Here is a 13,171-nt window from a genome sequence, read left to right on the forward strand (position 1 = left end):
ATCTTTTACTCAAAAGTGTCTGGATGTTATGGACGACACTTGGAACCAGTTTTCAGTCTATTATTTATAGATGATTAATGGTCATAGCTTATTAAGTACAACATGATCATTTATTTAGTGACTATAATTGTGTGAAACTGATTTGAGGCTTGGCATATATATAAATATTGTGGCCTAATTGTCGAGATATTTGGAGATATTTATTTATGGTGGGTCACCCTACCAATGACCTATTATTCTTAAATGTTGACCACACATCCAGACTACTATTCCTAGAATAATTTTTAGGATGAAAGAGACTATGCAGGAACCTGCGCTCTGGTGATAAAAGTTTTATGTTCCTACAGTAAAAACTAAAACTGTGAATGGGCCTTTGTTTATGTCTCTGCTAATGTGTTGAATGAATTACCAGCCATCATGTTTGATCAGACTCCCTTTTCTATTTCCATCACTTTTACACCGAAAAACTGGCGGTTAGCCGTCCGTATTGTGTCCACATGGAACTTCCTACTTTCTATTAGGGTTAGGGTCAGGTATTTAAGATTAAAACCTAGAGCACAAAAATGGGAGTCACATCAAACATGAATGTCAAATTACCTAGTCATGTAAAGTAAAACTCTACTATATGTTGCTGTTTTTAAAAAGAATTTTAAAACTGAACTTTTAAAACTTTTGTTTTCAATTATATGTATTTTAATTGTAAAGAGCGCCCTGAAGCAGCTTATACTGTATTAGCTAAAACACTCAGCGCCAGGGCTTCCACTTCAAAATTTTCACTGCCGGTCATTTTTGATAACGCACGAAAACTTTTCAATGTAAATTTATATTTCATGTTTTTTATTCATGGTAGGGTATTGTGAATTCACGTGTCTATACTACTTTGTCACCATGGGGTGCACAAAAAAAATATATTTGACTTCAAAATGAAATATTAGTAAGGCTCATGATAATTATTTAATAATTAAATATTCCGTTTTGGCTACTTAAATAACGAAATAGTTGAATTGGCCGGAGAAAAACCATTTCAGTAGCTCACACATAATTAACACGTGCTCTATAAAAAAACACACTGACCTGGATAATTTTGAGTTGTAATACAATAACTTTGAAATGAAGATAAATATATAATTATCCATGGCATATATCTCACATTTTTTTGGTTTTAGACCATCTCTTACGGAATTACGGGCTGCAGAATTGTGACGTAAATCCTAACAATGTATAACTAAATGACTAACAGATAACTAACTTCACGGCTAGCGACACTAGCGCCCCCTAGAATATGGTCGTGTATAAGAGTAACCGTATATACACGACATTTCTTCTAAACGTGGAATTATCAATATTGCTGCACAATAGAACTGGAATACGTATTTTTCTTAATTGTTCGGTAAGCAAGTTAACTAATCTCTAGATTTTATTTCAACTATTTCCACAAGGCCGTAATACCGCTATAAACATTTTATTTTTAAATGCATTTTTCTTCCAACACGTCCGTTGTTGAGGATTTACGTAATTTCTATGCTGTTTTTATTTGATATGACAATTGGTATGATTCGAAGAGCAATACTTCATATCAATTGCCCTTTTTCGAAGATCATAATAACCTCGTTTACATTGTGCCTGACCGTAATACCGGTAAACGGCTTTGTTGTTGAAAATTCTTATGACACATGGACAATACGCGAATGATTAACAATGGGCTGCTTCACGCCGTTGATTAGATTCCCACTTATCAATTAACATTTATTGCTCTACTACCAAACACTCATCATTAATTATCAACACAGCACTCAGTATAATCTGTTGACGACTATACACTGTATATACAACTCTATAACACCAAACACGAGATTGGCTTCTAGACGACGTGCATTCTTGTATAGTTACACAGTGAAGGTCGATCGTGGTCGATCGTAGTCATGTTTGAATTTTTTTTTTTTTTTAAAAAAGTCCCTCTTTCCGGCGTGCAAAATGACCATTAGGTCAGATCTAGGAACGGTCATTTTCCATAGCCGGTCTCGACCAGCATATACGGCCGACGTGGAACCCATGCTCAGCGCTACACAAATTTATTATTTATTATTATCAAAAATTGTCAATTCACAGTAAAGCATATTTATAGAGGGCTAAAGTAGGGTGGTCCACAGAGGGCATTGATAGGGTGCCCCACCATAAATAAATATCTCCAAATGGCTGGACAATTACACCACAATATTTATAAATATATATATATACCAATCATTAAATCTGTTTTTAAGTCACTAATAAATAAATGATCATGTTATACCTAAAAAGCTATGACCATTTAACCATCCATAAATAATACACTGAAAGATGGCTCCGGATGTCGTCCATAATATACAGGCACTTTTGAGCAAAAAATAGGTTATGTGCCCTTGTTTTGAAATTAGTCTCGCTGAACCAGTCTACCGACCATTCTCTGTCTGACTGACAGGCCGGGATAATCAAGACTACTTTTTTACGAAACATGACAGAAAGCTAGAACAAGAAATTGAATTTAGAAACACGCACGGTAGGCAACTCAACAAATGTTTTAAGAACCTTTATAAAAGTTAAATGAAACTACTGCTTGTATCATGTTCCTGTCTAACCCGAGTTTTCCAGAGATATTATTTGTACTAAACCAAAAGATGCCGCTCCTAACGGTATAGTTAATGATATAGCAATTTCAAAAATAAATCAAACGTAATTTCTAAAGCTGCTGTAATAACCAAAGAGCTAAATATTACTGCTATTCATAATCGTTTACAATAGGAGCTTTTATGCGCGATGTACTTCTGGTGTCTATTTTTAGTCTGGCCTTTTTCATCATTTATCTTAACATGGTAAATGCTAAGGAAAACAGGGTTTTTAGTCTTATACTTTTAATAGAAAACCTATTCTTGAATACCACTCTTGTTGTAAGGTGCATGTAGCATTCGTAATAAATTACTGATTTTATATCATGTCTTAATTATTTTTTTTTCGTTTTATTGACGATATAGGGGGGTTGGATGACTGAATGGTTAGCACGTGCGCGCTGTACCATAAAGTCTGTCATTGAGTCAACAGGCGTGGTTTCAATTCCCCGGTTGTACGTGACACGGAGTAGGGTCGCCTGTCCAACCTTGTGGGTTTTCTCTGGGTCCTCCGGGTTCCTCCCTCTGCTAAAGACCCCAACGCGCAAGCGAATTATTTCTCTCTCTTTTTGACGATATATGCCAAACTCGCACACGGTCCAGTTGAGCGCCGTTCGCAAAAGCTAAACAAAGATGCATTGCTGTATGCTGTATGAAGCCGATTTATATGTTTTGTGTTAATTTTACTGCAAACAATTAATAGATAACATCTCTTTGGTTGTAAAATGCCACGAAATAGAGCATAAGAGTAAATAATAGAATGGGTTAGAGTGGTGACCTGCGGTACCACGAAAGAATTATTCAAGACGATATTAAAATTTAAGCAGGACTGTAGCACATCTAAAAAAACAAAAAACAAATAATCACGCTGTAAAAATAATTCTGTATAGAATGCACCGAGTCCAGTTATATATTTGCATTCAACAGTTGTTCGCTGAACCAAATACTGAATTAGAAATTGATAAAATGGACACAAATGTATCTTTCTTCATTCTTGGTTGCGACAATGGAGATAAACTGACTGTCAAAAGCTAAGCCAAGACGATTTATGTGGTTACACAAGGAAAAAAGAAAAAAGGTTTTAAAAAGTATTCACAGATTCAGCTTGATCATCGTTTTATTAGGCTTTCGGTGAAAGACTATTGTTATTACTAAGATTAATATTATTTTTATTATTATATATTTTTTATTGGGGGGGGCCTATTTCTCAGCAACTATAAGAGATAGAGGTCTGAAGTTTGGTTTTCTCTGGGGAAACTGGGTGGTGGTTAGTGCTTAAATGTAAAACGAAATTTGTGCGCATAGTGGAAATGCCTCAAATCTTTAACGTGCACGAAAATTGACCATAATTCTGTTAATTCTCAACCGGTTTTTCTGATATTTACATTTATACATGGCTTGAGACATTTCTGAGCAGATAGCAGTTCAAAAATGGCGAATTTAGAAACTTTGTCGCTTTCATTTTTTGGCCGAAAATTGCAAAATTTTTCTAAAATTTTTATTTTTTGGAATTTTGAAATTCTGATTACATTTTGTGATAGCTGACATCAATCCGATTCCAGCGATATCAGTTTTGTTTTGAAATTTGGAATTTGATTTTGGTCGATTTTTGCGAGTTTTAGTCAAAAATTCAATAACTCTAAATCGGCTCCAACGATTTTTCTGAAACTTCAGTACTATGAAGTCTAAGGACAAAACTAGTGCTTAAACTATAAATGAAAATCCTCTAATCACCGGAAGTGGTCAAGAAAAGTACCCAAACTTTGACAAAATTCTGTCAAATGGGTGCCTGTGCGGAAAATGAGATGTATCCATTGTGTTTTTGCTGATTAGTTAATGTTTTATATCGTTTAATAGCCCATTGAATTGTCTATCAGATGGTACTAAAGCGACAAGTTTTATCAAAAATTGAAAAAGTTATAGGACTTTGAAAAGTAAGGTTTTTTACGATTTCGAGCAAATTTAGGTGCCATTTTCTCGAAAACCACGCCTATTTGTTTTTTTACACTTTGCCAATCAGGAGTCTAATTTGTAGTCTTTTGTGTGAAACCATTATATCATTTTTAGAAATGTCAGGGGTAGCCGAAAAAAGAGATCGAAATTCGAAAACGTCATATTTTTACGATTTGGAGCATTTTTAGAGGTCTTTTTCTCGAAAAGTCAACATAATATTTTTTTGGGAACTTCTTCTACAGAGAGGCCTATCTGTAGTGTTATACATAAATCCATTGTACAACAGTTCCAAATTTCAGGAGTAGGAGAAATAAGGGATCACAAATCGAACACGGCACCTTTCATCGTTAAGCGAAACATAAGGGGGAATACAATCTGTACGTTTTGTCAACGTATAGAGCCTATTCAAGAGTGCTTTTATCAGTGATGATATTTGAACTGAAATTATTTCAACTATGAGTGTTTTCTTCTATCCAAAATATGGGTTTAGTGACCCTGTAATAGAAATAGTTGATTGCTGTGTGTAATAATTAGTCAGAATAATAATTGGACAGAAATCGACGGCTCGCGCTGTTTATAAGTAAGTCCAATTTGTTAAGAGGTTGCAGTAGTATCGTACAGTAGTATCGAATATTGCACCTGTGATAAGAGGCATGACGTTGTTTGAGCATGGACTCTATCTGTAATTAATATTAAATTTTTATATGTTAGTGACGTCAAATCTTTAACGTGCACGAAACCAGAAAATTGGCTATATTTCATTGAATATTCAATCAATTTTTGAACCAGTTACATATTTGAGTAGCTGACATGAACGCGATTCCGAAGTATCGTGTACACATTGGTGTGACCGTAAAAGATCCCTTGGCTGTTGGAATTCTATATAAAAGGAGACTAGCGCCGCTGTACAAGCATGTTTAGGGGTCTTTTTTTCAAAAAGGCAATCTAATATTTTTTGGGAAACTCCTTCTATAGAGAGACTAAATGATATATATGTGTATGAAAAGAGAGAGAGAGAAAAATGGGGTTTAACGTCCACTCGACACAAACTAGGTCATTTCGGGACTAACATATGGTTTATTTTTTTTATTTCAATAATTCGCTTGCGTGTAGGGGTCTTTAGTAGTGGGAGGAAACCGGAGGACCCGGAGAAAACACACGAGGTTGTACAGGCAACCCTACTCCTTGTCACGTACAACCACGTAATCGAAACCCTGCCAGTTGACTCAATGACAGACTGTATGATAGAGTGCAGTCCCAAAGGCTAGCCTACCGTGCAAATTCCAACCAGCATAATGTATCTATATAAGAGACATTTATTCCTACTGGCGATTTACAAATATTGCATGAAGAAATTCAAATCATAAGAACATAAACACGACTAATACACAATGTATATATTGGTTACACTATATATGTCACAAAACAACAATCATTAGATAATAATTATTTACTAATTATATAAATCATTTTAAGAGGTAGGAGTTATCCGTTGTTTAATTTAACAGTTATATAATTACCCTGGTTAGAAAGGTACAAACACCTACGACACCTGCGATATTTCTGAAACGTCGGGACTATGAAGTCGACGGACCAAACCAGTCCATGAACTATAAATGAAAATCCTCTAATCACCGGAAGTGGTCAAGAAAGGTATTCAAAATTTCACAAAATTCTGAAAAATGGGTGCCTGTGCGCCAAATGCGATGTATCAATTGGTTGTTTACCGAGTACTTAACGTATTATGTTGTATGATAGCCACGTGAATTATCTACGAGTTGGTGCTATAGCAACAAGATTTTATTGCCAACTAAAAAATTTATGGCACTTTGAAAAGTAAGGTTATTTACGATTTCGATCAAGTTTAAACCCATGTTTCTCGGAAAATCCGCCAATGATTTTTTTCAAACTTGCTCAATCGAGATTCTACTGGGTAGTGTATTGTGTGAAACCCTTGTACAATTTTTCTAATCGTCATGGGTAGCCGAAAAAAGAGATCGAAAATTGAAAACAGCGTATTTTTACGAGTTGGAGCATGTTTAGGGGTCAATATCTGAGTTATGCTAGAGTGTGGGTTTTTTGGGGGTGGGGGAGTGGTGGGGGTAGTCTTTTGTAATATATCTGGCGATCGTGTGGCGCCTTGGCGACAGTGAAAGCCTTCAGCATTGCGCGCAATTCTAGTTCTTTCTGTTATTCATATTCCATCAAGGGGAAATTTTATAAAAATGGCTAAAGTTTTACTCTGTGCATCAAACAACTATTTTATCATTGGTTAGAGCCATTTAAATGCGGAGAAATTTACAGTAGCTAGTATTGGCTAACAGCTCACATAAACAATCCTATTTGCATATTGCATACTATTTATAGTATTATTATATTATTAGCTGGAATTATTTTTAAGTCGATAGCCTCAAGGAACAACATAGTACCGTGGGGTTTTTTTGTAGAGTTTTGCATGCAGCGCAAAAGCAGACTACCTCGCACGTACTGTCCAGTCGGCAGTTGAATGTAAATAGGATAGACCATTTAAATCTTTTGTGTTAATAGCCCTGTAATTAATAGATAACATGTTTGGTCGTAAAATGTGTAATAAACTTGACCAAATTCTAGTTCGGGCCATGAGCACAGATCCACGTGTGTTCCTCAATTACATACGGCCATTACGGGTGTGGTAAACTTGTCTCATCTTTTCTACAGCAAAGTTTTTGTCAATATCGGTTTCTGACATCAGTCGGTAAACCTTACACTTATGTAGAAATGGCGATCGGTTTCATTTTATGTTAAACAAGGTTACTGTACGAGACAGTATTTTCACGTAAAAACACACAATGGAAATAAGGCCAGGGTCTGCGCATGCCCGAAAATGAAGTCAAGAGGGAAACCCGTAAAAGCTCCTATAGATTACGGCTAATTGTTCATAGATGTGTTGATAACTTCACGTGCGATGGCTATTTATAGACTCAGAGCGCGAGACTAGCCAGAAATCACTTGAGACAAGCCACTGAAGTGTGCACATTTACCGTTACGAGTACCACTTTTAGTAGAAAAATTTTTCAGCACATGGGTCACCCTAGCATTGATAATAAATTTGCACAACCCTGAAACTCGCTATTTGAACTTCAATCCATACTAGTGCCCAACCCCAGATTGATCATTTCTACAATTTTGTGAAGAAAATCATTTGGAGTTATTGTTTTATCAAGATTACAAGAATTTCTCGTTGAATCTTGGTTGGGGAGGTAGAAAGGAAAACCATTCGCCCAAAAATGACTTTTGTTGCCCTGGGAAATAGTGGATGGTGAGCTTCAATATGTCAAATCTGACTACTGTCTGAACCATCGTAAATTTTAAACGGATTTCTTCGATTATGAACAAACTACTTGACTTTGGTTAAAATAAAACATACCTGTGTGTTTAAAATTACCTCCCGTTAAATAAAATCCATTGTACAACTAAATATCCCAGCGATTAAAAAAAAGTTCTCTCTTGTAAAATTGAACTCCTCACAAACTTTGACACCGAGAAATCAAAAAATTAAAGCTAATTACGTCACTTATCGGGACAGATCATTTCGCATAAGGGGGTCTCAGCAAGGCTTGTCTATCGTAACAATGTTTGGCTCTTTTACAACAATTCAAATTTTGTGCATGAATAAGCTATTGCTCTCGGACCAGTAACGAGTTTGGGCGTTTACAAACATAAATACTCCCGCAGTCCGTTATTTTGTTTCCGTCTTGTATTAATTATTTGGTTAGAGAGTTGGGTGGGAATATTTCTTTTGAACACAGGTGCTGAACAAAAAGAACAACATTCTTTTAACATTTCCTGATGAACTTAAGCAGTCCTGTCAATTAACCTCGGCAATCGGCTGTAGCCGAGGTAAATCAGTAAATGCGGATGTATTTTACATTTGCCTCGGCAAAATTAATAGCCGAGGCCATTGAATTATTGAATAGGTATATAACGTTATTATTTCTTTTTCATATAAATATTCAAATTTATTATCAACAACAAATCCTAGCGCGCTTCAGTTTAATTATCGACAGATATAGTTCCATGTCTTTCTATTTCTCTTCGAATATTATTTCCGTTGTGCAAAAAATGTATCGGTAACACAATTTCCGAAAATCCCGGCTTCATTTTGAAATTCACAGGGCAATATATCCATACGATTGTTCTCTCAGTTATTAACTATAGGCCTATATTAATCACAAGTACAACTCCATTTTGAAATCCACAGAGAATGGAATTTTCGGATGGCATTTCGTAGATCGCGATCATGCCTCAGCCAATCAACGCCTTGAATTCTATTACCGTAAAAGGTACCATACCATATGAGTTACTGTATACCACACAAATGCAGTCAAAATGGTTAAATTTAGCGCGAAACTTGCACAAGTTTTTCCCACGGTCTGCATAATTAACACACAAGACTCAATAATACATGCAATCTGCGATACCTCTTTTGACAAGTGATTTTTTGTTTTAAATACATTTTTATTAAGACGATAAACGATGTTTGGACATCCCGAACTGTTCTTATCAACAATGTTTCGATTTCAGTATCTGTCGAAGAAACCCCCCCAAAAAAAGTAATTTAATCAGGAATATTTTGGACGTGAACAGTCGGAACGTGAATTGAATAAGGAAATTATTGAGAAGCAGTGGCCTTTTTTTTCATAGTTTTTGTGGTAATCATAAAACTTTGAAAATGGACTAATACAACAGAGTATTGAGATTAGACCCCGCGCGTTATGAAATATTATCAATCAAAATCATGAAATAAAGTATGTTTATTTATAAATGTTAGCCACAGCTAGAGTTGCATATAATATAATTTATTAAAATATATATAATACACACTAACACAGGATATTTACAATTATGAGGTGATGATGATGTGAAAAGCAATATTTACGTGTATTTGTGTAATAGGTGATATATTCACTGTGAATAAATATTTAGTAGACTGACAATCGATTGTTTCCAAATTAATTTTATTGTCTTCAGTTGCCATTTTTGTTGCCCAAACTCAACCAATCGGAAAGGTCGCGCGTTGTTGTGACTGCAGCACACCTTCAACATATTAAGATGGTTAAGCTCATCATGTCACATGTACAATGTTATGATGAACTTAGTCGAAAATACAAGCAAAAACATTGACTGTTCAAGAGAGAACTTTTTTTTTCGTTGGGATATTAAATCGTGCAATGGATTTTATTCAACCGGAGGTGATTTCAAACACATAGGCAAGTTTTTAGTAACAATTATTCAGTAGTTTGTTCACAATTAACGAAATCCGTTTATAATTTACCGCGGTTCAGACAGCACCGGTAGTTAAGTTAGTAGGCCTAGTAGCTACTACTAGTAGGCCTAGTAGCTACTACTAGTAGTCAAGGCTCTACACAGCATTTTGAACTTACTTGTGCAAACATAAGTAAATTTTCAAAACCACTAGCCAAACAAAATTTTCAGTTGCCAAGTCTGAAGATTAGAATAATTTGTGGTATGATATAGCTAAATTATATTGTGAACATACATAACTCGTCGTCCTATAATAATAATAAAAAAAAGATGTTTCAAACATTTTTTTCCGACTGGGACTCACTGCGAGACTAAGACGGCGGTCGGCGAAGCTTGTAATTTTGCTTGTTTGGGTGGTGTAGCGTCAGTAGCATGACTATCATCATTTTTCCCCAACTGAGACTTACTGCAAGACGAAGTTAATTTACTAGTAAAGTAAGACGATATAGGTCAGCTGTCAGCTGTCTCGCAAACTTCCGATAAATACAGCGCATGCGCAATGAGAATTTCCTCGCAGAGGACAATGAGATTGACCCAATTTCAAACCAGGAAAGTAACAAGAGTGACATTTGACTGGGATCATTGCCGATTACGTTATCTTTACGGAGAAAAGTTCAGATAGCTATAGTGTTAATTGGGGACTTCAAGATATATGTTCACTCGCCAGAAACCTAGCATTTATAAATATCTGGTCGCCATTGTGTTTCAGTCGCATTGTAGAGCCTTGCTAGTAGTGCCTGCAGATTTGGTACACTAACAGATTACATGTCAGTTGGGACTCGCGTCATTTGGAACTCAAAAAAATATGACCACGACATTTGGGACTCGGGTATACGTTTGGGACTTTGGTCTACGTCGCTTGGGACTCAGGTATACGACGTTTGGGACTCGGGATAATTTATTAGAAATAGGCCAATTCAAAACACGAAAGAAAATATTTATTAACATGAAACACGTGGTTAGTAAAAGGCTCAACCAAACGATAAAACATTAGTTGTACTTACGGTTCTGTGATAATCATCGATTCTCATAAAAGTTATATATTTATTTAAAGCGAATAATATGCTGATGAATTTATTTGAAAATGACCTACACAAAAAACAAAATAAATATTTACACGACATGCAATCTTTTTTACAAGCCCCTAGATAATCCGTGAGCTGCACGTTGACATGCTTGTCGTAGATGGCAATACCAATCGATAAATTAGTGCGTACAAGGCAAAGTTTTTTGTGGAAAATATAAGAAATGGCAACGATCAAAGCGGGATAATTAAAGCTGATTAACTGATAATCCCGATGTTATTGCAGTATGTTCAAAGAAACCTAACGGTTCTTTGGTGGATGAGGAAAAACGTGAGTTGTCAATCAGCGAGAATGGTGGCTGTGTGTTGGCAGTTATACCGTTTTACGAAAAAACATTAGCAGTGGTCGGTCAATCAAGCTCGTTTACTATTTGATAAAACAAAAACAACGAAGTATTACTAAATATACACAAATTTTCAACAATATATTATTTCAAGTTTTATACTCGCAGATAAAACAAAACAAAGGAGAACTAGCAGTGTTAATCGCGGTCTCAACAATCGCCGATCAACTAAATAAAACGAAAGACAACTATTGAACTTAGACAGCTGTTACTATATATCTCATAAACAAATAGTCCCAACTGTCGTTTATAATGTTGAGTCCCAAATGTGTTGAGTCCCAATTGACGCCAATCAAGTCCCAAACGTCATCAACTGAGCCCCAAATGTCATTTATGTTGAGTACCAAATGACGCGAGTCCCAAATGAAGCGATACCCACTAACACTCCTACCTATAAAGTCATAAAAGTGATATTGGCAATGGTAGATAACGACATAAACAAAAATTGCTAAATGTGATTGTCTCAAGACAAGTCAAATGACAAAATCAAACAAATTTGACATTTTGAATACACTTGAGTCTGACTCTGGTGTTTACTGTTTCACTCATTGCTTCAGCCAGACTAGGCATGTTTCTTTCTTACAAAAATACAAAAGGCAGATAGACAATTCAATTAAAATAGAGGTATTTGAAAATACTGTTTCATTATAAAATATGAAGAGAATTAGACTACCAGTAAGTTAATTGGTTAATAAAAAATATTCTACGAACATTCTCGAAGAAAATAGCAAGAGTGAATGGAGAAGGCATAATGGCGACTACCATAAGAAACACGCGACCTACCTTTCCTGCTCCGATATTTCCGAGTTGGACTTTTCGTCCTGACTCTCTTTTCGTGTTCTGGTCTGCAAAAAAATAATAAATACAATTAGACACCAATTGATTTGATGTTATTTGCTTGGAATGTTTATTTATTGTGATAATACCCACTCAATACAATAATCTGAGCCATGCTGTTTGATCAGTCAAGAGGAATGAGCTTGCGCTGTTCAGTGGTGTCGCCTGGTGGATGCCGAATTTCATAAATAGAGTAGCGTCCCTTTTGACTATTCAGACTTGCCGTCAGATAATAATAAATTAAAAACACTTAGATATGGATATACTACTTCTGAATTTATTAACATGCTACGTTTCGATACACATACAGATACCTGACCCCTTTAGAGAGAAGCCCTAAGGAAAGAGAAAATGGAACAATCAAAAGCAGTTGGCTGAGTTGGAGAACCAGCAAACTGAAACTAGATCATAAGGCGGGACAAAGTGATCAGGCATCAGGGGCGACCAAGAGGAGGAGAAGAGGCCGGACAAATAAACGGGAGAGAGAGGGAAATGGGGTTTAACGTCCACTCGACACAATCTAGGTCATTTCGGGACTAACATATGGTTTAATTTTATTTCAATAATTCGCTTGCGCGTAGGGGTCTTTAGCAGTGGCCGAGTGGGAGGAAACCGAAGGACCCGGAGAAAACCCACGAGGTTGGACAGGCGACCCTACTCCTTGTCACGTACAACCGGGGACAAATAAACGGCAATAGAAGTACATGTAGCACTATAACTATAAATAAAAAGCACTTGAAATGTATGTACATAAATGTACCTAAATAACTTATTGAAATGAACTAGAAAAAAAATCAGTTGTATGCACCTGATGTTATATAATATATGTATTATGAAGGCCTATCAAAAGCACCAAAAGCATCTTGTATTAATTTAAAGCACAGGAGTCTGAATTGCAGGTGGGGGGTTACGAAGGCTGGGGCTATTTGCCACAGATAAGATAAGATAAGACTTTATTGCATCGAAACATCCATTTAGGACAGCATACAATATAAACATGTACATAA

General features: G+C 35.9%; 1 protein-coding gene across 1 annotated transcript in view; it reads right to left on the reverse strand.

Annotated features, from left to right (window-relative positions):
* The window catches only part of LOC126817923 (T-complex protein 1 subunit gamma), a 55,007-nt gene extending 42,662 nt beyond the window's left edge, over positions 1-12,345 (reverse strand). The window contains exons 1-2 of the mRNA XM_050545096.2: positions 12,258-12,345; positions 12,111-12,172 (exon numbers count right to left, since the gene is read on the reverse strand). Of these exons, the coding sequence (XP_050401053.1) occupies positions 12,111-12,172; positions 12,258-12,279 (84 nt within the window). The 5' untranslated portion in view covers positions 12,280-12,345. The remainder of the gene's footprint in view (positions 1-12,110; positions 12,173-12,257) is intronic.
* Positions 12,346-13,171: the final 826 nt, after the last annotated feature.

This window comes from Patella vulgata, chromosome 4 (genome assembly GCF_932274485.2).
Source record: "Patella vulgata chromosome 4, xgPatVulg1.2, whole genome shotgun sequence".
NCBI classification, from domain to species: Eukaryota; Metazoa; Mollusca; class Gastropoda; family Patellidae; genus Patella; species Patella vulgata.